This window comes from Giraffa tippelskirchi, chromosome 6, assembly GCF_054371585.1.
Source record: "Giraffa tippelskirchi isolate mGirTip1 chromosome 6, T2T-mGirTip1v1.2.pri, whole genome shotgun sequence".
In the NCBI taxonomy this organism is placed as follows: domain Eukaryota; kingdom Metazoa; phylum Chordata; class Mammalia; order Artiodactyla; family Giraffidae; genus Giraffa; species Giraffa tippelskirchi.
The window spans coordinates 152,179,207-152,206,033 of NC_137280.1; the positions used below are offsets into that span (position 1 = coordinate 152,179,207).

The 26,827-nt window shown below is 40.2% G+C and overlaps 1 protein-coding gene across 8 annotated transcripts in view; it reads left to right on the forward strand.

The window, feature by feature from the left end:
• The first annotated feature begins 242 nt into the window (after positions 1-242).
• The window catches only part of RASGRF2 (Ras protein specific guanine nucleotide releasing factor 2), a 240,322-nt gene continuing 213,737 nt past the window's right edge, over positions 243-26,827 (forward strand). For 6 of the 8 annotated variants that reach the window (XM_081503811.1, XM_081503812.1, XM_081503815.1 and 3 more), the window contains exon 1: positions 243-1,135. In XM_081503811.1, coding sequence (XP_081359937.1) covers positions 848-1,135 — 288 coding nt within the window. In that variant the 5' untranslated portion in view covers positions 243-847. The remainder of the gene's footprint in view (positions 1,136-26,827) is intronic. The other 2 variants (XM_081503819.1, XM_081503820.1) reach the window with 1 other exon arrangement.

The following is a 26,827-nucleotide window of genomic DNA, read 5'->3' on the forward strand; positions in this document are numbered from 1 at the left end:
TTTGTGTGTTAAAGTATTGCGTTGTGTGTATTTGTGCGAATATGTGTGTGTTGGAGTATGTGGGTCTGGGTGTATTTGTGTGTTCTCGTTTGTGGGAGTGTGTAATTGTGCAAAGGCGAGCGTTTGTGTTGGGACTGTGCGCGCCATGGGAATGTGGGTTTGTCTGTGTGTTTGTGAGTATGTATACTTGGTTTGCATGTGTGTGTGTGTGTGTGTGTGTGTGTGTGTGTGTGCGCGCGCGCGATGGAGCGCGCGTGTGAGCCGGTATGTGCGGTCGCCGCGCGCCTCCACCTCCGCGCGAACCGCCCCTTCGCGGCGGGAGCAGAGGCTGCGGCCGGGCGGGCGGGCGAGGGAGGGACGCGCGCCGCGGTGAGCGGCTTGCGCCGCCGTCACCGCCGCCGCGCCGACTCTGCCCTTTAAATCGGTCTCCAAGCCGATTACAGCTGATCTCCCACGTGACGTTTTACCTTCTGTCTCCCGGAGCGAGTTGCCCGAGGACAGTCCTTCTCAGCCCGCCGCGGGGCTCGGGCTCCAGCAACTTTGAGCGAAGCCACGGCCGGCCGGGCGCCCTCGCGGGCCCCTCTCCACACGGGCGTCGGGGCGCCGAGGGCTTCGCTCGGCCGGGGGCGGGGCGGGGCGGGCGGTCAGGGCAGACAACGTGTCCCGGCCGCAGCCCGCCGTCCCTCGGACCCGCGCGGCGCCGCGTCCGGGAGGCCGACAGCGTGCCTGGTGCGCCGCGTCAGGCTGCGGGGCGCCCCTCACGTCGTCTGGAGCCGGGCGGGCGCGCCCTCGGAGGAGCCGGCGGGAGATGGCCGCGATGCAGGGCTGAGCCCCCCGCGCCCTAACCATGCAGAAGAGCGTGCGCTACAACGAGGGGCACGCCCTGTACCTGGCCTTCCTGGCCCGCAAAGAGGGCACCAAGCGCGGCTTCCTGAGCAAGAAGGCAGCCGAGGCGAGCCGCTGGCACGAAAAGTGGTTCGCCCTCTACCAGAATGTGCTCTTCTACTTTGAGGGCGAGCAGAGCTGCCGCCCGGCGGGCATGTACCTCCTGGAGGGCTGCAGCTGCGAGCGGGCACTCGCGCCGCCCAGGGCCGGGGCCGGGCCGGGCGGCGCCCGGGACACGCTGGACAAGCAGGTACCACCCGCCGTCCCCTCCCTGTCCCCCTGCCTGCGGCCGCGGCGATTCCCAACTCTCCTAACCCCGGAGGTCGAGGGCCCGACCTAACGCAAGGCCCTCGCTCCGAGGTCCCCTGCGGCGTCTGTGGCAGGACCGCTCCGCGCGACTTCCCATCTCCATCCCGCCTTGTCCTCCATCCCTCATCTCTTTCTGATCCGTTGGAATAGGGACTCGGCTTTATTTTTTTTCCCCGAGTCCTGAAAGCGGTCGGGTCCTTTCAGCTTCTTTGCTCACCTCCCATGGCCTCTCTACACCTTGTTCGGAAGGATTTAGTGTGGTGACGTGTGTTGACACTTGTTGAATTTAGATTGGCAAAACGGAACTAACTTATTTGGGAAAGTTTGGTTTCTCCTTTACCCGGCTGGGGCGTGCAGATTTCTTTGCCTGAGATGTTTGATCGCTGGCTGAGCAGGGAGCACACCGGACTCCCGGGACGGACAGGCACTTTCTGTTGGTCACTTTCAATCTGTCTTTGTGGTTTCTGTCAGTTTACTTTGCTAACATTTTGCCTGCTGGGTCTAATTATGAAGGTAAATGTGTATCCGTTTCCCTCAGGATTAATATTTAGTAGCCGCATTCCTGCTATGTGTAAACATGCGGGCATTTAAAAAGAACGCTTCTGTGTACTTTTCAATGAATGCTTTGAAAATGAATGTGATCTTTTTATTCTGGGTCATAATTTTATTAGTTTTGCTATATTTTGCACTCACGGAGGAAAAAGCCTGCAAATTTAGTTACTCCCGCACCCCATTCCTGCGAATGAGAAATTTGTATTTTTTCAATCACCGTTTGTTGTTCAAATCAAAGCAGACTACTTTTATGCTCCCAAATCTTCTCACTTCGCTTCCAGATGTCCACTTGGAAAAAAAGAGACTGATGGTCTTTGTTGTTGCATAAACATATTTAGCAGGTTAATTTTCCGTTCAAGTCAGACCAAACAGCTTCTACTGCAAACCCCGAGGGCGGCTGTGGGAGGCGCTAGCGATGGAAAGGTGAATAAGATGCCAGCATAACCCCTGGGGGCTCATAAAACAATGTGTAAAGTTAAGAGGAGTTAAAACTAGATGGACCAGAAGTTTGCTTTTTCTTTTTTCACTTTGGTTTCACTGTAAATCATTCAGGTTTAACTGATTAAGCTTGGTATAACACAAGCCTGAAAAACTTGAAGTATACCCTTTGCTTTTTGAGGGCATGTTGAGGGTCGTTGAAAAACTGATTTCCAATTTTGTAGATGTAGGTACTGGAAATATAAGCTTAAATTTCAAGTTAGACATTTTAGAAATTGAGAGCCAGAGGAGGGGTTTTGAAGAAATATGTAGAGGTTTTTTTCAGGATTTTTTTTTTTTTGATGTTTCTGTTCGTGAGATTTTTCTTAAAGGCATGTGTTCCAAGGCCCATAGGAGCAAAGACCAATAGATTTAAAAAGTGTTGTTATGTCTAAACTAAAATAGAGTACTTTAGATTATTCTGACGATACATCATTGACTTAATTACAAAGTATTTTTCTCTCTTTGTATGTATGCTAATATCAGGAGATAGCCACTTAAAAAAAAATAAACTGGGAGTGGGGAGTTTTTACCTGTTGCACCGAGACATGGCTGCCTGATCTGTTAACATATGAAAACCAAGATTTTTCTACTTGGAGAATAACCAGACTCTCATCTTTAGGACAGTTTTCTTTGAAGCATACTTTATAAAGAACTCTAATCTCAGTAAATAGTTTGACTCTCATGCCACTTTGTAATGGAAGTCCAAAATAGGTCTCCTTACAAAAAAATTTTTTTTCTCTATCATACAAGCCATGAATATTTCTCACTCGTTTCTACATCTTCATGAGGTTAGAAATTAGAACCTGTGGTGATTGTAATAAAACTGAGATAGAGAATACAACATTCAAAATGGATTAGGAGTTGGATTGGGAAATCCATTAGTTTGTCTTGTGTTAGACATCCTTTATGACTTAGGTTGGCTGAGCAGACTGATATTTTTTTCTGTAGTACTATCTGGCTGTGTTTGAAGAATGAAGAAGAAACTGCGAAGATGAGAAGCAAGCAGAAACAGTTTACCTTAAGTCTACAGTTTATTTAGTTGGTTCTCTTTCAGTTAATTTGTGTTGCTAACGCGCTGATGGTGTCGAAGAGCCCTGATGCTGGGAAAGATTGAGGGCAGGAGGAGAAGGGGACGACAGAGGATGAGATGGTTGGATGGCCTCATTGATTCAGTGAACACGAGTTTGAGCAAACTCGGGGAGACAGTGAAGGACAGGGAAGCCTGGTGTGCTGCAGTCCATGGGGTCGCAAAGAGCTGGACACAACTTAGCGACTGAACAACATTCTGCTTCACCTCAGCTAGACACGGTGGAACTGTGAAACAGGTGAGGTAGGGGGAAGATGAGAGGGGCTGAGCAGAGATCCTGTCAAGGTCTGCTTCTCCAAGTATGCTTCTGGAACTTTCCTCATAAATGTTTCTAGCAACCCCATAAACATACTTGAAGGTTAGGGCTTGAAACAGGTCTTAAGACAGAATAGGTTTTCTCCACCATTTCTGTGTGGCTTTTTTAAGGCAAATCTCTTAACATCTCATTAACATTTTTTCTGTTAATGAAATCTGTGTTTTTAACATGTAAATATTAAGAGTTTGGCTAAGATGATTTCTAAGTTGCCTTCCAATTAGGACATCTCCTGCTTCTAGGATTTTAACAGATAGTGTGAGCTTTTTGCTATGTAGAATGATGTGAAATTTCACAATTTCACAAGATTTAAAGATTACCAGTCTCTGTAATAAATATTGCCTCTGAGTGACTGAGGCCAAGCAGGTGACTGAAGTGGACATTCTGATAAATTCGATCAGCAGAGGTTCAGAACTATAGAAACATCATTGCTTGAGACAAAGACATTCTTACCATTCACATTGAAGGGTGACATATTGTAGTGACAGTGATAGTTGATGTAATTCTCACTATAAAATGCCTCTAATCATTCTTGCCAGTTTAAATTCTACTTCTTCAAATTATTTCAAATTCTAATTAGCTGTGGTAAGTTATGAGAAGAAAACACTCATTGGTTTGTTTCTTCTTAATACTAATTCACAGTACGTTGGTTGACAAAAGAAAATTAAGGTTTTTTCCTTCGTTTTTTTCTTCCCTCTCTCCTTCCTTCTTTCCCTCCGTCCCTTCCTCCCTCCCACTTCTTTCCTTTATTTCACCATTTTAACTGAAACTGTTTCCAGTTAAGAAGAAAAAAGAAAAGTGATTTTCACTTTCCAAATATGCATAGGTTGAAGGAATATTTGCATTGCTCTATTTTTCTCAATAGTGTCCCAGGATTTCACTTTAGTTAGTCCTTGGGAGATGCATGGCTCTTATCAGCCTTCTGTAGTAGCTATTTCTTAGCGATAGTCGCGGTGATATAGTCAAAATGCTCTCAGTTACAGAAAATGTTAAGTGGTGTTCCTTTTCTGGAAAATACGTGTTTTGGTAGCACTTCTTTCTAAGAGAGCTCCATTTATGGAAAATGACAAACTTACCTTTCATTCCAGGTAAAGGTGTTCAAGGGGGAAAGGAATTTGCACTTAGTAGGAACCTTCTATGTGCTAAGCTCAGTGTTACCTTCTACTAGCTAATCTAGTTGGAACTTCACTTCAGCTCTTAGAGATTGGTAATGTTCTTTCATGTTTACCTATGATAAGACTGAGGCTTTAAGAGTTTTAGGGAGATGACCAAAGTCCAACTCTAGGTATGAGACTGAATCATCTTTGAAGAGTATCTTATTAAGGAGACTATTTAAGTCCACTGAGCTTCAAGAAATTTCAGATCTGGGTGAAATGGGGGTTGGAGTTGTGGTATGTGAATCACTGTTTTATTTTTTCCTCTTAAAACCGTTTAAGGAACAGTTTCCATTTTGAGAAATACAGTTGCAGACCATTCCATTTTCAAAGAAAAATGGGCTTTATGTTTAAACAATTGTATGGGGCATTCATTTACTTCAGTAGGGAATCTTTAAAAATACTTACTCTAGGGTGAAAGCATACATCGCAGTTAGTCTGATCTGTTTCAGTGGTTGTATCTGTCTTGCCTGCTTGCAGGAGTGGCATACAGGAGCAAAGTCATCTTTACTCTTACTCTCCTGATAATGTTGAGTGTTCTGTTTAGCCTGATTTCAGTTGTTTCGGGGGCGGGGGAGAGACTGTATCCTTAGTTCTGGAGGTTTAAAGTAGTAGACACTAGTCATATTTGTGCTGAATGAAACATGTTTTAATTTTTAAGGGATTAAAGGTTTTGTGACTTCCCCTGTCACCTCATTTCCAGCCAGTCATTTTAGCCTTCCTAACTTGACCACAAGCAAAGGATTTTAATCGTTTTATCGAATTAGGCAGAGCTGCCTGCAAGTCCTGAAATATTTGTGGAGGTTGGAGAGTGTGGATGATCGGTTTTTGTTCCAACTCATGTTAATTGAAAATATAATAACCAACTCAGTATTTTCTTTTCAGCCTTTGCTTGTTGAACACAAAGGGCAAATGGAATAAAAATATTTGTTAAATCTTGTAAAATGTTTTAAAGTATAACTTAGGAAAGAAGTGATTTATCACTTGAACTTTGTAATCATTCTTCCAAATAACCTATGGATTAGAAAAATACAGTTTTAATTTTGACTGCACTAAACCTTACTGTTTATATTATTGTACTTATTGTTAAAAATTCAGTGTAGAAAAATCCATCTTTGATGGGACAGATGTACATAAAAGTGAATTTTTATTGTGACAAATGTTTTTCCATGGGTTTTAATAAGTGAGTAATAAATACACTACTAAATGGTGGAAAATATTTATGGTGTAATAACAATTTTTTCCCTTCTTTCAGAAATGAAAAACTAGAAATATTTTTCTTTCCTCGAATGATAAGTCCTAAAGCATGTATGATAACCAAAAGCTTCTGGTTTAGCTGGCAAATATTAGTTTGTTGAAACAGTTGATATTGCTGTTTGTTTAATGCAGATTATACTTTTTAGTTGACCATATTTTTGTCCATATTTCTCAATAAACATGCATGATACAGTCAATATAATTTTGATTTTGTAGAGTAGAAAAAGTAATGAAATAAGCCATATTGACAAACAATATGGATTTACTCAGGTCTGGACTCCTGATTTTACAATTTTAAAGTAGCTTTATGTTTTTATGCCTTGTTTATTTGTCCTATAAGAAAGGGATATGTGTGTATATTTATGTGTGCATATTGTGTGTATGTTTATTGAGTTTATCTTCCATCATTAAAAATTGAGCACTTTTTATACAATTATATGGAGTTTCCCAGGTGACGCTAGTGGTAAAGAAACTACCTGCCAATGCAGGAGACGTAAGAGGCACAGGTTCGATCCCTGGAGAAGGGAATGACAACCCATCCAGTATTCTTGCCTAGAGAATCCCATGGACAGGGTATAGCTGGCTGTAGTTCACGGAGTTGCAAAGAATTGGACACAGCTGAAACACCTTAGCGTTCAATTACATATCTTGGAGTTTGCAGGTTTTTATTTGTATCAATAAGACATGTATTTCAAGACATGAGTTGTAAATATAATCTGTGTACAATTTGGGGTGATTTATTTTTCAGGACTAATGATTTTGTTAAGTTACATCACTGTATAAATTCCTCTCTGAAATTAGTTTACCTTAAGACTGTGTATAGTAAAGTCTTAGTTAATATTGAAACAAAACTAGCAATGATATTTGTTAGGTATCAATATAGCACTATGGTAAGTGTTTGTTTACTATATAATATTTGGCCATTATTCTAAAAATAGACCATTATTCCAGAATTATTCAATGCAGTTCAGTTTGTATAATTTTCAAATATTAGCTGATTGTAAAGTTATAAGTACATTATTTTGGCTCCACCAAAGGGTATAAAACATTTTACCATTTTTTCCCAAGGAATTAAAATATGATTATGTGTATATTTTGGGGGGAAAACAGCAGCAAGTTTTCCTTGATAAAACATTTGTATCAGAAAGTGGAACAAAGATGCAGAAAGCACATGTGCTCACAACTTTTCCTTTTTACTAGCACTTGAAAAACTTACAATTCACGAGAAATGAACATTCAAATCATTTTTCTTAAAACTTCTCATAGTGAATGCGGAATGCTCCAAATATACTTTTAGGGAGAGGGCAGAAAAAAAGAAAAACGTTTGAGTTTATCTGTGTTTATTTAAGTAGTAATTCTTTTTTACTGAACTATAAAGAAAGAAATGAGAAAGTTGGGGAGGCTTATGTAAGTCATAGTATTAGAGTACAGTAAGTTAATGAAAGCTAGAATTCTCATAACATCTGAGAAGATACAAGTAAAACTACTTTAAGAAAAGCTATGCTTAAAAATAAAAGTTATTGATTCCTTAGTGCAGTGGTCCCCAACCTTTTTGACACCAGAGACAAGTTTTGTGGAAGAGTTTTTCCATGGACAGGGGATAAGGAGATGGTTTTGAGATGATTCAAGCACATTACGTTTATTGTGCACTTTATTTCTATTATTAAATCAGCTCCACCTCAGGTCATCAAACATTAGATCCTGGAGGTTGGGAACCCCTGCTTCAGTGCCTTATTTTTTTTTTTCTAATGCAGGCTAAAATTTCTTTTATTAGCTCCTCCCATACTTATGCTGTGAACTGGCTGAGATTGATGATGTTGGAGTCAGCAGGGGTCTGAGGGACCCTGGTTACTGATAATTTGCATTCTTTCTTTTCAGTTTCCCAAAATGTTTTGTCATTTTCTGATTTAATGTAGACAATGCCTGATTCATTTCCTGAACTATATTTATGAGCTCATGCCATTTGTGTGACTAATGTAAACAGGAGGGTTAGTGCCGTCAAATAGAGGGACGATTGGAAAGCTAGGAGGCTTCTGGGGTTAGAAAAATGGGAATGGGGAGGAGGTAGCCTAGCCTCAGACTCACTGTGGAGTATCATAACTCATTGCAGAAGTCATAACAAGATAATGTTATGATGCATAGGAATAGGTGACCGCTCATATCTGATATGGATTTGCTTTCAAGTTGAAGAATGTCGCTTTCCAGGTCAGATAGTAGTATTGTGTATGGTTTGGTTCAGAAGTTAAACTGTGGGGGTTTCAGTCTCCACACAGATGCTTACTGGATCCATGATGAGCAATTTCTCTTTCTAAGCCTGTATCCTTGCCTGTGATGGGGATCGTGGTAGTAGCTGCATCATCCGGTTGTTGAAAGACTCATAGGCAATCAGACCACGCCCCAGCACATACATAATACATTTGTCAGCTGGTGTTTGTGTTACTCTCTTTCTAATATAGTTCTTTTTAAATTTTCTTCTTGTTGCTTTAATTACTAGGGTTGCTTAGGCAGGTTTTTCCTTCCTTCCTCTTTAAAAAATACTTTTAATTTAACACAGACAAAATAGAATATTTTAGGGAATACCAATATACTTATTGTCCATCTTCAATGATCTTCAGCTTTCTGCTTTCTTGTTACATTTTTTTCCCCACACATGCCTATGTCGTTGTTGTTGTTTGACTCTTTTAAAGCAAGTTCCAAACATCATATTAAATAAGGTGGTTTTTCCTTTTTGGCACAGCCCTTGTTTGGCGCTGAAGATTGTAGTAGGTGTAGCTCTGAAAAGAACAATCCTGGAAAGAGTTTGTAATGTGTTTCTGATTTAATGTGTATTATTGTAATTGTCATCGTCTTTTTGTTCCTTTGATATCATTATAAAGGAGAAAACTTGAGACAGTAGTTATGAAGATATGAAGGTAGCAGAAATAGGTTTTAAATAAAGCTTGGCTTGTTAAATCCTAAAGAAAAGAAGCCTGAAATCAGTTGTTTAACCATGACCATGGTGTAAAAAATATTTTCATGATTTGACTGCGTTGTAGGGGAAATTGGACTTCCCTGATGGCTCAGACAGTAAAGAATCCGCTTGCAATGCATGAGACCTGGGTTCGATCCCTGGGTTGGGAAGATCCCCTGGAGGAGGGCATGGCAACCCACTTCAGTGTTCTTGCCTGGAGAATCCCCATGGACAGAGGTACCTGGAGGGTTACAGCCCATGGGGTCTAAAGAGTCAGATATGACTGAGCGACTAAGCACAGCACACAGAGAAGAAATTAAATTATTGGTGGTTTTTTTACTGAGGGATTCTTATCTTTATTGGAATCTACTTACCAAACTCTTCCAGCAGCTGAAAGAGTCTTGTTTAGAGTTAAGAGTGAGTGCTTTCTCTTCTGATGCCATTGATACTTCTCATCTCTCAGTATTTTGCATAGATTAGCAACAATCAGGACATCATCCATAAACCAGTGTTTCATCCATCTTTGAAAATCAGTCCTGAGACCCAGCAGTAGTAAATGCTATTTTAAGGCAGTTACTAAGGTTTCATTAGTCAGGTGTGTAGTTTACTTTTTCTAGTGCTGCTAAGTTTTTCCAGGGTTTGCTGGTTTCTGTCACATGATTATTTGCTTTAGGCAAGGGAGGGACATGAACTCAAGTTGTCTTGAATAATGGGCACCTCTGTGTGTGGTAGGGGGACAGTGGGAATATTATAAAAGGGCAAGTGTTGCTCTGCCTTTATTGTGACCAGCTATGATTTGGGCTTCCCTGGGGGCTCAAGGGTAAAGACTCTACCTGCAATGCAGGAGACACCGGCTCAATCTCTGGGTCAGGAAGATCCCCTGGAGAAGGAAATGGCAACCCACTCTAGTATACTTGCCTGGAAAATCCCATGGGCAGAGGAATTGGGCAGGCAACAATCCATGGGGTCACAGAGTCGGACACGACTTAGCAACTAAACCACTACAGCTGTGCTTTGGACACTGGTGCTGGCTGACATGTTCTTCAGTGTGTTTATGGCTCTTTGGTTCCTCATGGCTTCTGTTTTCTCATCGTTTCTGCTTCCCTTAACTGTATGCTGCCATGCCTCTCGTGGTACTGACACAGCATGGTGTGGCCCTTCTCTGTGCTTTTACTGCTTTAGTTCTCACCGCTGCATCTCTTATTCGCTCGGTGTATTCAGGCTTGTCTTTTTGTGAGAGGGAATCTCATTGGCTCAGCTCACGTTTGGAGACTAGACAAGACTACTGGACCAGTCCGTGAACTGGCTGTCAATCAGCAGGAGCTGTGGATAAGGGAGTTTCATGAAAAGTTTGGTGGATGTAAGAGACATTATTATTGACGTGTCTAGTGTCTTCATCAAGCTAATAAATATTATTTTCACTAACTAATATTTATGCATTGTAAGCCACCTTCTCTTCCTTCGGTAGCAATTTTACATCCTCACCTTATCAATAAGATCTTTCCAATAAAACAGTTTCTGTCCTCTGGTCCTGATTGGCTTCCTGTGTTGCTAAGGATTCATGCTCATAACTTCTCTTTACTTTTTAATACTTCAATAGTAACCTTTATTTGAATGTTGTTCTTTTAACAGTAAATTACAATATAAACCTGTTTTCAGGGTATAGCACACATATAGAAAAGTGTACAGATCACAAGTGTGCTGCTTCCTGAATGTTCACAGAGTGAATATATTTTTGTAAGCTGCACCCAGATCAAGTCATTGACATGTTCAGCCCTCTAGAAACTAACCTCCTGTCTGTTCCTCTTCAGTGCTCCTACCCATGGGTAGCCACCATCCTTACTTCTAACATCATGGATTCCTTTTGCCTGTTTTTGAACTTCCTCATAGATTCATGCAATAAGTACTCTTCTGTGTCAGGCTTCTCTCCCTCAACATCGTATCTGTGAGTTTGGATGAAACTTTGGATGCTGTGGTTCATTCCTTCTCATGTCTTTGTAGTATTCCACTGAATGAGTATATAATGGTTTCTTTGGCCATTCTTTATCTACTGATGATGAAACATTTGGATTGTTTCCAGATTGAGGTCATTACAAATAATATGGCTATGAAAATTCTTATACAGATATTTTGTGTGTGTTCATATATACATTTATATTCAGTATATGCCCAGGAGTTAACTTTTTGGTTCATAGGACTTACTTATATTCAACTTCAATAATTACTGTTAAACAGTTTTCTGAAATGGTTATATCAATTTATGTTCCCACTAGCAATGTATAAGAATTACAATTGCTTGCATCCTTGCTAAGCTAATAGTTGGTATTATCAATCTTTTTAGTTTTAAGCCTTCTAGTAGGCATGTAGTAGTATCTCATGTTGGTTTTCATTTTTATTTCTCTGATATTTAACTTGAACATTTTTCCAAATATTTCTTGACCATTTGAACATTCTCTGTTTTGAAGTGCTTATTCAATCTTTTGCTCATTTTTCAGTTGAGTTGTCTCATCTTGTTGATCTGTGCATGCATGCTAAGTCACTTCAGTGGTGTCAGACTCTTTGCGACCCTATGGACTGTAGCCCTCCAGGCTCCTCTGTCCAGGATTCTCCAGACAAGAACATTGGAGTGGGTTGCCATGCCCTTCTCCAGGAGATCTTCCCGACCTAGGGATTGAACCCTTGTCTCTTACATCTCCTGCACTGGCAGATGGGTTCTTTACTAATAGCACCACCTGATAAGCCCTTATTGATCTGTAGGAGTTTTTAAATATTAAGTTAAACTATATGAATTGCCATTTTTGAATGTCAAAATAATTGAATATCATCTTGTTCATCCTAGTATGTATGAAGACATGAGTCCTTTGTCAGTTATATGTATTGGAAATATTTTCTCTACTCTGGTTTGCCTTTCTACTTTCTTAAAGGTATCATTTGATGATGACAAGTTTAAAATTTTATTGTAGTATAAACTATCTGTATTTTTCTTTGTGGCATTTGTCTGCCCATGAAATGAGTGTGGATGGGGACAGCATCTGGAGGTGCTTTGTGTGGAAGGTGCAGGAGCTGGCGTCTCCCTTGTTGCTCTGTGGTCAAAGCAATCAAGTGTATCACAGAAGATGCAGCAGTAGGTAAAACAGAATGCGCTTGCAGCAGCTTCAGATTGCCACACCAGGAGGTTTTCCCATTTGAGAAAAGCTCCAGGGGCAATCTACAGGACAAAAATATCTTAATGTTCTTTCCTCCCTCATGCCTCCTGGGGCCTGAGGCGTTCCCTCCCTACATGGTAGGTTGTTGTTCTTCCTCTAGAGATGCAATACATGTATATGCACCAAAGACTTGTACAAGAATTTTGACAGCAGTGTTATTCACAAAAAAAGGTGTCTGTTCCAGTACTTCTAGCTTCACTCTATTTTCAGTCATCCCCAGTTCACACCTACCTTTCGTCTCGAAGGGTCAGGTGCGAGAGGGACAAGGTACTTTTATTAACTTAACCAGAGCTAAGCTTGAATTCCTGACAGCTACCTTTCAACTATACTACTACCTGGAGTATGTATCATCCAGACTGGCTTGGGGGTGCTGTTAGTGAAAGAAAAATGCATCATGCCCAACACTGGTCAAGATCGAATCCTCAGTTTTCAAAATACATCTATGTAATGCTCTATAATCCTTCCCCCTTTGTCCTGATCCTTACCCAGGAAATGATCAAGAAAGGATGAGCCCTTTCTTGGAATACCTATATTCACTAATCAAACTGCCTTACTGAAATATATGGACCGGGAGGGAATGAGGGAGAAAAAAGTGGACAGTCAGTTCATTGTTGAGGGCACAGATTAGTTTTAAGGGCCACAGTGGGGTGACTGGAAACTGCTAACCAGTAACCCGAAAGAGTACCAACAGTGATGAGGCAGCGCTGCGAGCCCTGAGAGGGCTTCAAATGTCTGGTATAGCCAATCTGCCAAGAGTAGGAGGGGGTAATGCCCCTCGTGGCGTGGCCTCTCCCATTGTGAGACAAATGGGTCAACTTTGGGCAGAAGTCACAAGCCTGCCCTGCAGTGGTAGCCCTCTGCATTAGAAACAGAGTCAGCCTCCATCAGCCGCTTGATTCCAGTCGGTCCACGGCCCTTCCTGTGGGCGCCTGCATGCCTGATCCAGGGAGTTCAGTCAGCAGACATAGCTTGTTCCCCCCACCATTCATGTTTCCAAAGAAGGATCTTTGAGTCTTATAGCCTGTAGTTGTTTTCCAAGTGATAGACCAGATGGCTGTGCAATTGCCAACAGCCATGAAGTCAGCCCTGCCCTCTGACTGGAGCAACTCCATCTGCTTTTGCTTCTGCATCGCTGACACCGAGACTGAACAGTCACAGCATGCCGACGGATACCGTTGGGTTTCAGCTTAGCCAAACCGTCAGTGAATCAGGCCCAGATATTTAGGGAATTTCTGTGAATCAAGGACCCTGTTGAGTCCATGGCTTTGCCTCAGGTAGCTGAGCAGATAAAGTTTCCTACAGAGAGAGAGATGCTGCTCTTTAAAATGTAAAACTGAGATGCTTCTGGGGCCACACCAACTACATTCTTAAGCATACCTTTTCCATTGAACAAAGCAGGTTTGAGCCCTGCCTACCTTGTCAGTTCTTGAGTCTGAGTTAATTCATCCAAAAATGGGAATTTCAGACTGGAGAGTTATAAGTCCTCTCTGGGTCAGTTTCAACAAGGACTCAGCTGTAAACTAATGGTCACCTGCATGCCTTGTAATTTTGCTTGGATGCTGGACATTGTTTATGAAAAATCAAAAGAGGTAATTTCAGGTTCTGCGTGACATTATTTTCCTTCAGAGAGGATTTACTTTTGGTTTCTTGCTGGCATTAATGTGGAGTAGTTCATACTAATCCATTCTGAGGATGAGCTGGTGAAAGTTAGGTTTCAGGTTTGTGAGAACAGAGTGTCCACTTTGTCCTGATTTCTAAAGTATAGCCTTTCCAAGATCTTATCAGGAATTCTGAGTGTTTACATAACCCCCTCCTCCTTGGTCTCTTCACAGCCCCGTGGGACTGCCAAAAATTCTGTGCTGATTTCCAGCCTCTTAGCTGCTGCTTTCTGCCTGGCCTCTCAGCCTCTTGGCTCTGTGCTACTTAGAAACTGGCAAATTCATTGAGAGGAACAACTTCAAAGACTGTTAGACTCACTAGTTTACTTCCCTTCTCTAAGGTCTTTACTTCTTAGATCCTGGCTATCTTGTTAGCTCACTGATGCTTTCAAATGGATTACTGTGTGTGTGTGTGTGTATGTATATGTGTGTTGTGTCCAGCTTTTCTAATTGTTCATAGTGTGTGCATGTTAGAGTGGTTGGGGAGGGTCTGTAACAAGTTACCTGGCTGTTGCCACTTAGAAATGAGTTTTAATAGTGAGTCTAAAAATGAGTCAAATTCCTTTCAAAACAGTGGAAGAATTATCTTGTTTCCTTTTTCCAGAAATGTAGTCAAATCACAACTAATCCTTATTTTATCAACTTAATTCTGAACATCTTTGAATATGTGTATTCTGAGATGTAACTATTTCCTCATCTGGAAAATGGGCATGATAATTCCTACTTTGTAAAGAAAGTGGGAGTATTAAATTGAGAGAAAAGTTTATGAGACACTTTTCATATAGTGACACTTTTTATATTCTTTAAATTCAAGAATGTCCCTTTAAATTCTTCACAGTTACATTTTTTTCATTTAAGTGAAGGCCATTTAAACAGTAGATCAGTTGAGAGTTTGCTTACTGCAGGTGTATGTTCTGTTCATTTTGTGGTCCATTTTGAGAACCAGATAGCTCTCTGCCTAGTTTGTTGGCATCTATTTGAGCCCAAGATTTTTAAGGTCTATGGAAGATATTTAGTGGATGACAGATTCCTCAAGAAATAGCTGGAAGATTACTTTTACTAAGTGCAGGAGAATATTGCCTAAGTAGATTAGTGAAGAAATTTTTGTTGTTTAGATGCTTTCTGTTGTATAGATCCTTCTAATGGTGAGACATATTAAATATATTAAAATGAAATTAATAGGTAATTTTTCAGAAGAAAAATATAGCTAAATTAATATTTGTGCTTTAGAGGTTTGGTCTTTTACACAGTGTATTTAAAATGTATACTAAAAGATAAATCAACAGCTTACTCATTTTTCTCCCTTTTGGTACAAATTGCGTGTTAACAGAATTTTTTAAAATTAATTAATTTATTTTAATTGGAGGCTAATTACTTTACAATATTGTAGTGGTTTTTGCCATACATTGACATGGATTGGCCATGGGTGTACATTTTTATTTTTATTATTATTGCTTTTTGTTGATTGTCCTGACTTTTTAAAAAAATCTTTATTGGAGATTTATCAATAAAATGTAGTGTTAGTTTTAGGTGTACAGCAAAATGAATTATACACACACACATATATTGTTGTCTAGTTGCTAAGTTGTGTCCAACTCTATGACCCTATGGGCTGTAGCCAGCCAGGCTTCTCTGTCCATGGGATTTCCCAGGCAAGAATACTGGAGTGAGTAGTTATTTCCTTCTCCAGGGCACCCTCCTGACCCAGGGATTGAACCTGAGTCTCCTTCTTGGTAGGCAGATCCTGTAACACTGTGCCATCTGGAAAGTATATATATATGTATATATATATATCTCCATCCCTAGTAGCTCAGCTAGTAAAGAATTCACCTGCAATGCAGGAGACCCCTGTTCGATTCCTGGGTCAGGAAGATCCCCTGAAGAAGGGCTAGGCTACCCTACTCCAGTATTCTTGGGTTTCCCTGATGACTCAGGTGATAAAGAATCTGCCTGCAATGCAGGAGACATGGATTCGACCCTAAGTTGGGAAGACCTGGGTTCGACCCTGAGTTGGGAAGACCTGGGTTCGACCCTGAGTTGGGAAGATCCCCTGCAGGAGGGCATGGCAACCCACTCCGATATTCTTGCCTGGAGAATCCCCACAGACAGAGGAGCCTGGCAGGCTACAGTCCATGGGGTCGCAAAGACTCAGACACCACTGAGTGACTAAGCAAGCAAGCAAGTATATATACATATGAATATATAATTGAATATTTGTATATTCTTTTAAAAATTATTTTCCCATAAAGGTTAGTACAGAATTTTGAGTAGACTTCCCAGTGCTATACACTAAGTCCTTATTAGTTGTCTGCTTTATGTATAGTAGTGTGTATATGTTAATCCCAATCTCCTAATTTAACAGAACATTTTTAAAGCAACTTTGTGTTTATACAAATGATGTTATGAAGGAACTGGAAATTGCTTGGTCTAATTGGGCAAGCAGTGAGTTCTAACTGAAACTCAGGGCAAATAAGTCTAAAGATCTAATGTATAGTCATGGGGGCCGTACTTGGGCTCTCCTGGTGGCTCAGATGGTAAAGAACCCACTTGTGATGAAGGAGACCCAGGTTTGGTCCCTGGTCAGGAAGATCCCCTGGAGAAGGGAACTGCAACCCACTCCAGTATTGTATCAAAACTGAAAATATGCTAAGAGAATAGTTATCAGATGCACTTATTGGACAAAATGCTAACTATATGAGGAGATGATATGTTAACTAGCTTGACTGTAGTAATTATTTCACCAAGTTTGTCAAATCATCATGATGTACACCTTAAATATATATATAATTTTGATTTTAAATAAATCTATTCATTAAAAATGTAATGTTTCTGGGGATCCAAAGGATATCTTGGTTACTATACAATATAGTATTGTATACTTGAAATTAACTACCAGAGTAGATCTAAAATGTTCTCACCACACAAACACACAGGTACACAAGGTTACAATGTAAAGTGATGGATTTGTTAGCTGACCTTATCATGGTAATTATTTCACAACATATAGTATATCAAATCATCATGTATACTTTAAACTTACACAATGTTATTTGTCAGTTATATCTCAGTGAAACTGGAGAAAGAAATCAGTGAGTGGATATAAATAGTATATATTTTCTGATTCCATGAATTATGTATAGAAGTGATTGGTTGTTCTTGCAACACTCTAGCCCAAGAGGATACCAATCAAAAATGCCCGCATTCTTATCCCAGTTCTTTGAGAAAATAATTAAGGTTGCACTATATAATTTCTTGAACATTTGGTCAGGGATGAAAAACAGAGCTTGTTTGTTTGTAAATAATTGAGTGTAAAGGATTGATGTTTGTGATCTTGAAACTGTCTTGGTATCTCAGACACTAGCCCATGAACCCAAATAGACCTTACCTTAACTAGTATCTAGTCTTCTATTTTTATGCAGTTGCAACAGAAATTCAAACTATTATTTTTATTTAAAAATTAAATAACGATATATAATTCTATTTGACTTTCAAAATACATTCACATATTTAACCATTTGATTTCTTAATAACTCTGTATTACTTGTGTTTCCTTTACAATTTCTAACATTTTAGGCACATGGTTAAACTTATTAATGAATTATAAAATTCATTCTCTCAAAAAGGAATAATGTTTTTTTGTGTATAATTTGAAGTCAGAGAACTATAAGAAAATTAATATTTCCTGAAATCCCATTCCTCAGAAAAAAATATGTATTGAATTGTTGGAGGATTTCTTTCAGGAGTTTTTTTCATGGATATGAATATAATAAATAAATATTTTTAAAGTAAAGCATAATCAATATCATATTTTATATGTAGAGTTTTGGATCTTGATTTTTTAATTGAACTTTGTATTGTGAGCATTTTTTTTGTCAGTAACTATCTTTGAAAACATTATTTTAAATTACCATACAACATTCTTGCTATCACACAGATGTACAGTAAACATTTCTGCTGTCTGATGTTTAGATTGTTTTAATGTTATAAAGCTGTGCTTTGGTATAGTAAGTAATGCTGCAGTGAACATCAGGATGACATTTGTGAAAAAATTGTCAGGGCAGGTGGAGGCACATGCAATTAAATTGATAAACAAAAAAGCAGGAAGTGATAGGCAGCTTTTAGCTATGACCATAAGGGTATTTCCCCCAACTTCTCCATGTTAATTAAAAGCTATTTCTCTAATAAATGCCCCACTTTCATTTCAAGGTAGTTTTGTAACTGGTTGAAAACCCAACAGGAAATGTAAATTCCTGGAATGAAGGTACAATCTCACCTGTGAGTAAAATACAGAAACAAATGTGGCCCAATATGGTGTCTAATTTGGGGAAATAAAACTGTAGACCTAGAAATGCATTTTGGCGGGATTTACTCTTCTTAGGAGGCGTTCGTTTTGATTAGTTAGAGTGCCTAGGACGATGGTGAATGAGCTCTGTTTGAATGAATAAAGTAGAAATGCCTAAAATTACCACATTCCATCGATTTTAAGCATACTTGGATTGTAATGTTTTACATTTTGTGAAATTAGAATGTGTTTTCAATCAATGTGCACATTTGGTTGATGTGATAACACTTTTCCTATACATTTTTACTAATTTAATGATAACATGGGCTTCCCAGGTGGCTCAATGGTAAAGAATCCACCTGCCAATGCAGGAGACACAGGAGATGCAGGTTTGACTCCTGGGTCAGGAAGATCCCCTGGAGGAGGAAATGGCAACCCACTCCAGTATTCTTGCCTGAAAAATTCCATGGACAGAGGAGCATGGCAGGCTACAATCCATGGGGTCTGAAAGAGTTGGACATGACAGTATGCACACACTTAATGATACCATGATAGACACAGCATGGGAATTTTCAGACTAACATGCTTGACAGCTGTGTTTGCAGTGCCATTTCCTCTGTGTATTTGAGCCTAGTGGTAGATAAATGTCTATATTATATCACAGGTTTCCCTGGTGGCTCAGACGATAAAGAATCCGCCTGCAATGCGGGAGACCTGGGTTTGATCCCTGGTTTGGGAAGATCCCCAGGAGGAGTCTAACCACTCTAGTATTCTTGCCTGGAGAATCCCCATGGACAGAGGTGCCTGGTGGGCTACAGTCACAGGGTCGCAGAAAGTCAGACATGACTGAGCAACTAAGCACAGCACATGTTGTATCATATGCAGTGGGCTTTTGACCTTTTGATAATAATTAAATATAAGGATGGGGAATGTCCTAACCACATGAGAAAGAGGAAAATTCAATGCTTGTTTTTTTAAAGTGTTTACTCTCCTCTTGTTGTGGTTGTTATCTCTTCCTGCAGCCCCTTTAAATCACATGATCTTTGGTCACTAAAATTCAAGATGTTGCTTCTCCATACAACATTATCAACTTTTTTGGCAGTGGGATTTTATTTTTCAAATTCTTCCATTGTGGTTAGAGAATGGCAAATTTGACAGATAATTCTAGCCTGTCCTTAAGTTAAATTGTGTTAACCTTTTGTGATTTAAAGAAGCCAGAGCAAAACAATTAAACCCTTCTGGGATACTCATTCTTTCCTACCTTTGATGTTGTTAACAGCTGCCTTGCCTCTTAGGACTTCTGATCCTTTCCACTGAGAACATCTCTCATGTTCCTGGTGTCCCACCAGCCCTCCCCCATCACACCTCTCCCTGTGGCTTTTGATAATAAGAATGATTTTGGCCCCAAGCAGAACTTCTGAAAGAATTTCACTGAACCTCTTCTGTCCTCATATTTTAAAACTTATATGCTGCTGTGAGTTTAGATAAATGGGCTTCTAGTTCTGTTGTTTAGACAAAACATTTATGTATTGTTATTGAAGTACTGTTAATTTACAATGTTGTGCTTGTTTCTAGTGTAGAGCAAAGTGATTCATACATACATACATATATATATATGTTTTCTATGTCTGTGAGTCTGTTTTGTAAATAAGTTCATTGGTATCTTTTTTTTTTAGATTATACAAATATGTGATATCATATCATATATATCTTTCTCTCTCTGACTTACCTCACTTAATACAATAATCTCTAGGTCCATCCATGGTGCTGCAGATGGCATTATTTCAGTCTTTTTTTATGGCTGAGTAATATTCCATTGTATATATGTATCACATCTTCTTTATTCATTCATCTGTCAATGGAAATTTAGATTGCTTGACAAAACATTTTATTTGAAGATTATTTTAGCATCCTGGAAGGCAGGTTTGATTGGAGACTCTCTGTCACTTTCCATAAAGGAGGAAAGCCCTATGCCTTTTCATCTGGCAGTCTTGTTGGCTAGTGAGATGGGCAGCCTTGTTGGCTAGAGCTCTCACAGACCACACCTCCTGCGTACCCAGTTCCCAAATTCCTCAGGATTGCTGCTCATAATATCACAGTAAAACCCACTCAAGTGTTTCCCAGATACTTCTAATTTCTTTTGCACATTTGTATAAAAGTTACTAAAAGTTTTGGAGCTGAGTTTTTATGTATGGCGTGTTACTGTAGTTACAATACACCAACACTAGTTACTTATATAATCACTGTTACGAAGTGAAAGCATTCCATGTTAGGTTTTATTAAGACTTGGTTTTGTTCATACTATTTGGCTTAATTGATATCACAGCAGGGCTCCAGGTTTTCCAGGGCAATCTTGATTTAAAATATTCTATTTCTACAGTCCCATAACAGCATTTGGGCTTTCAGGTCATGAGGTCATGATTTGCTTTGAAAATTATGGTACCTGTACTTCCTGGTAGCTTTGAAAAAATTTGTGAAACACTGGTTAGACTCTTAAATGGCATTCTCAGCAGTCCATGTGGTACAACTGGGTTGAAAGAGACTTTCTTACAACAAGGGTTGTGTTTTTGTTATTGAAGTTTGTGAGTGCACACGTGTGTGTATGTTGTGATGCTTTAGTAACTAACATCCTCTTTAAGAGGTATTCCAGACAATTCCTTTCTCTTGCTGAAAAGTGCTTTTTAGAAGCAAAGCTTCTAGTTTCAATGGGAAAATTGCAATATATTAAATTTGTCTTCGGACAATAATGATATAAAGGATATAAAGCGTGTCATAAAGGGAAAAAGAAGTTTGACCTTGAATTAATTCACTAGCAGTATGTGGCTCATGCCTTAAAATGATAAATCAGGACATGGGTTAGCTTATTGGCTTTTCTGCCCGTGAAGGCTAGCAGGTATATCATCACCTTATGTGTCTTTTAGGAAACCTGAATGTGCTCACAAGCCAGATCCCCCTGTGTCAGAACCCAGGCACTTCATTCCTTCCTTTATTCACTAAGCAGACTTTGAGCATTTGCTGCAAAGCATTATACCGAGGCCTCTGAACAAAGTTTCAGGTCTAGCCCCTGATCCTGAAAGTGCCTGTCTAGAGGGGAGGTGAGGTGGTGTATTGAAGGAGTTCTCTGAGGATATGTGAGGCTTCGTAAAGGCTGAACATGTTTGGGGGATAAGGAAGACCTTTCTGGCTTTGTGGTCAGAGAGGGTTGCAGGCACATCTGTAGTCCTCTGTCCTTGACAGAGGAACCAAGTTTAACTCATAGGAAAAAGGAAGAGCTAAGCTCATTTTGGCTTCAGCTGGGACATTTAGGTTCAAGTTGGGAGTAACATTTGGAAAAAATCGGAAAGGCACTTGGAGCAGACCACAATCACTGGCTTGTGCGTCATGAAGAGCTTGGAGGGAACTAGTGTGGAGAGGGGAGAGTTGAAGAGATAATCTAGCACCGTGTTCTGGGAAAATGGAACAAGGAAAGACGGGAGCCTGAGAAGGAACCTAGGAATTTGGTTCTATTATTAATAAGGTTTACTGTGAGGAATTTTTTCTGCTGTCAAACAGGGCTTTACAAAATTAGATCAGAGCAGTATCTCTTGAAGAGAGCCCCGTGTTATGAGAAATATCCACTTGTGTGCCTTGGTGTTTATTAATCGTTAAAATGGGTTCACACCAAAAGAGTTAAGAAAGCGAAAAAAGCAGAGTTATCCAGAGTGAAGCAGGTTTCTTCATGACAGGATTTCTCAGAATCTTCACCGTGCAAACGGCTTTGTTAAATCTTGCTTACTTAATAGCCTATTCTAGAACCAGGGTAGGCTGGCACAGTGAGCTGCGGGGACCAAGCTGTGGCACACCTGTGGGCCTCTGTTCTGCCTCTAGCCCACTTTGATTGCCAACACATTGGGGTCTTCGCTGTGGCAAATGAAGGGCACTGAATGGAGTTGTCTCCATCTGGGAATCTAGACTGCTCAGTCTGCTCTGTCCTGGCCACCCGTCCAAGTGGCAGTGTGACCTGGCTTCTCAGGAGGAGATGAGATCTCACTGAAATCCAGGTTAAGTGTCAGCAGTGTCCCTGTCCACCTTTAGGCCACTGTCTTCATCTTGAAAATATCTCCTGTTGAGGGCACGTGGGTGCAGAGCTCCTCACCACCTTGGATGGGCCACCCAGGCAAAAGGTGCTGTTTAAGTCCCTATGCGATACCCTCAGTTTTGCCTGTTGGCCTGCCAAGCCGTAAATATTTATTATCTGACCCTTTACAGAAGAAAGCTTGCCTATCCATATAGTAGTCACCAGGCCTATGTGGCTTTTGAAACCTATAATGTAGCTAGACAGAATTAAAATGTGTTATAAATATTTACACTTACACATGCTCAAATTTGAAGACTTGGTACCAGAAAAAAAAAAGGAGCATAGAATCACAATAATTCTTTTTTTTAACTTGATAAGATGGTGAAAGAATATTTTAAATACATTGGGTCAAATAAAATGTATTATTATAATTAATATCACCTGTTTTTCTGTCCTTTTTCTCCTGCTGCCTCTAGCAAATTTAAGATTACATGTATGGCTTACATTTGAGATGCACATTATATTTCTGTTGTATAGTACTGACTATAGCATAGCACCCAAGTTTATTGCCCACAGAACTCTTTCTTTAAGAGCCCTATGTATACTCTTGCTTCCCTGGTGGCTCAGATGGTAAAGAATCTGCCTGCAATGCAGGAGACCCGGGTTCTATCCCTGGATGGGGAAGATCCCCTGGAGAAGGGAATGGCTGCCCACTCTAGTTTTCTTGCCTGGAGAATTCTGTGGACAGAGAAGCTGACAGCCTATTCTAGTTTGAGGATTTGTGCTTTGTTGACAGCTAAGCTATAATTTAATAGATGTAAACTCTTACTCTTAAATAAAAATATCTACTTTCCTTTGTTTTTCAAATACAGCTATATTTACATTATTTTATAGTTTATTTTTGTATGCATGCTTTAAACAACCTATGATCTATATATTTCCTATGATATAAAAATCATGACTATATCATGTCTACTCTGGTTCAGCAACTCCACTTCTAGCCTTCTGTCCTAAGGAAACCACTGGATGAATATTTAAGTACTATGCTCATTATTGCCTTTAATGAAGAAAAATTGGAAACAATTTTTGATGCCCCACCCTGTAGATTGATTAGCTAAATTATGAAATATGTACATAATTATATTGCCAATATAAGTTATGGCAATAAATTATTAAAAAGTATTTATAGACAAGCAGTATTTTAAAGAGAAATTGTACTTTAGAAATTCTGAAAGGAAGAAAATAGGTTCTAACTGTTTATACTGATTCTCTTTGGGTTATTTTAATTTTCCTCATGCCTATCTATATGGTCTAATTTTCTATAACCTGTATATCTTATATAATTAATTAAATTAGCTATTTGATAACTTTGTAACTAATGTATGAAATAGCTCCTTGGAAAAAGTTCAGAATTCAAAGTGTATATATTTATGTGGCATAGGAATTCATAAAAATAGATTTTGTTGTCCCATAATGAAGGATATTAGATAAAAAGCTTTTTCCTCCAGATTACCCACATATTGCAAACAAATTGTCTTGATATTAAGGTAGGTAGTCATTGCTAGGGAGTAAAGAAGTTTGTAATACCTAAGAAGTAAAGTTCTTATTTGAAAACCTTCTGAGATCTACCTGGAGTCTTCACTTGACCACAATTGTGATAGCCAGTGATTTTTCCTCTAAAATAACTTCCTGAAATTTTAAATTGTTTCATGGCTAGTTATTTTTAAGTGACCCAGCACAGGAAGGATGTGGAGGGGTGGAGTACCATGGGGACTCCTGCCAGTTACTGGAAAAATTGTCTGAACGTGGACTAGGGCCACCAAGAGTAGTCTAAGAGATTGCTGTTACAAAGCAAAGGTTTTTTTCTCTTCAAATTTGGATAGGCAATACAGAGTGTGTGCTTGACCCCAGCAGGTTTGAATAGGTTTTTACCATTTTGTTTATTTCTGTGATGAAATTCAATGCTGAGAATTAGTTGAAAATGTAAGAAAGTGACTCTCATCATAGTAGTTAATGGGTGAGCCCCAGCTAGCAAGCAGAGCTCTGCAAAATGGGATTTGCCTTTAACATTCACAAGGTTAAAGTTTCATAGAATCTATGTTCTTCTGATGTATTTTAAATAATTCATCCATCGCTTTGGCTACGTTAATGGGCAGTGAATCACTGGCAATGTGTTTATCATTGAAAACTTGGTGATAGGTTCTTTAAATTCACTTCAGTTCAGTCGCTCAGTCGTGTCCAACTCTTTGTGACCCCATGAACCGCAGCACGCCAGGCCTCCCTATCCATCACCAGCTCCCAGAGTCTACCCAAACCCATGTCCATTGAGTCGCTGATGCTATCCAGCCATCTCATCCTCTGTCGTCCCCTTCTCCTCCTGCCCTCAATCTTGCCCAGCATCAGGGTCTTTTCCAATGAGTCAGCTCTTTGCATCAGGTGGCCAAAGTATTGGAGTTTCAGCTTCAACATCAGTCCTTCTAATGAACACCCAGGACTGATCTCCTTTAGGATGGACTGGTTGGATCTCCTTGCTGTCCAAGGGACTCTCAAGAGTCTTCTCCAACACCACAGTTCAAAAGCGTCAATTCTTCGGTGCTCAGCTTTCTTTATAATCCAACTCTCACATCCATACATGACCACTGGAAAAACCATAGCCTTGACTAGACGGACTTTTGTTGGCAAAGTAATGTCTCTGCTTTTAAATATACTGTCTGGGTTGGTCATAACTTTCCTTCCAAGGAGTAAGCGTCTTTTAATTTCATGGCTGCAATCACCATCTGCAGTGATTTTGGAGCCCAGAAAAATAAAGTCAGCCACTGTTTCCACTGTTTCCCATCTATCTGCCATGAAGTGATGGGATCAGATGCCATGATCTTAGTTTTCTGAATGTTGAGTTTTAAGCCAAATTTTTCAGTCTCCTCTTTCACTTTCATCAAGAGGCTCTTTAGTTCTTCTTCACTTTCTGCCATAAGGGTGGTGTCTTTAAATTATTAAGACATTAATGGAGTCAAGTGTTACCTGCAAGATCATATAGCTAAACCCAGTTATCTCCGTAATTAAAAGTAAACTGACTAAACATTTCAATTGGCATATGCACATTACTATATACTATATGTCGGAGAAGGCAATGGCACCCCACTCCAGTACTCTTGCCTGGAAAATCCCATGGATGGAGGAGCCTGGTGGGCTACAGTCCACGGGGTCGCGAAGAGTCGGACACGACTGAGCGACTTCACTTTCACTTTTCCCTTTCATGCACTGGAGAAGGAAATGGCAACCCACTCCAGTATTCTTGCCTGGAGAATCCTAGGGACGGCGGAGCCTGGTGGGCTGCCGTCTATGGGGTCGCACAGAGTCGGACACGACTGAAGTGACTTAGCAGCAGCAGCATATACTATATGTATAATAGATAACTAATAAGCACCTACTGCATAGCACGGGTAACTCTACTCAATACTTGTAATGGCCTATATGGGAAAATAATCAAAAAATGAGTGGATATGTGTATATGTATAACTGATTCACTTTGCTGTACAGCAGAAATTAACACAACTTTGTAAATCAACTATACTCCAATGAAAACCTTTTTAAAAGACAAAAAATAAAAGTTACCTGCTCTGCCGAGTCAGACAGTTTATAAGTCTCTGTGCACCTGCCATCTCTCATACGCTTCATGCAGCATTGGGATTATTGTGGTTGTTATCTCCACATCCATTTGTCTTCTACTAAACTCGGAGCTCCTCGACCACCACAACTATGTCTTACTTTTGTATCCTTAGCTACCGGTCTAGGGTATGTAGTTAGTGTCTTGCTGATGTTTATTGAAAGAAGGAAAGCAGGAGAGGAATGTTCTGGAATGTAGAATTATTAATCGCTCTTTCAAAAGGCATTAATCCGAATGGCCTCCTGCCTGATGCTTTGCAGATACAAGAAAATCCAGCAGTCTCTAACTTGAGAGCTTAAGCTACATATTTTGCAGATAGAAATCTCTTAGTACTGATATTTGTTAAAATTCTTCCTTTTATCTCGTTTCATCACCACTTGAATTCAGACCCTCCTCTTACCTCAGCGGCACTACCTGGTGACCTCCAGGCCTCCTTTCCAGTCCATCCTCCACATTGCCATCACACCTCTCTCTTTAAACTAGTATGATCAGATTAATTTCCTGCTTACTATCTGTTCCTGGCTCCTTGTAACTGCTCGATCATCCTGCCTTCCTTGCAGGACACTGCAGCCCTCGGTGGGTTGACCTAGTTTCTCCCACTCTCCCCATGTCTGGGCCCCAGTCATACCACACAGAGGTGGCTATCATTCTTTAACAGGTCGGATTCTTTGCTGTGTTACTGCTCAAAATGCTCCCCAGCTTCCTATTTCTGCCAGGTGCCCCCTTCTTCCGGAAAAGAGCAGCTCTCTGACCCCTTTGGGGAGCTTGCCACACCCTTCTGGTGGTCCATGTCCGGTGCTTCTCAGCTCTCTGATTTACCTTCTGTATTTGTCTTTTGCTTCTTGACTTCTGTGTCAGTTCCCTTGGCTCAGCTACAGTGCTCAAGAAACAGGCGCTCCCATTTACTGAATGCCAACGTATGCCAGGCACCGTGTTGACTTGGTTCCCAGTGGATCACCAAGTCCTTGGGGGC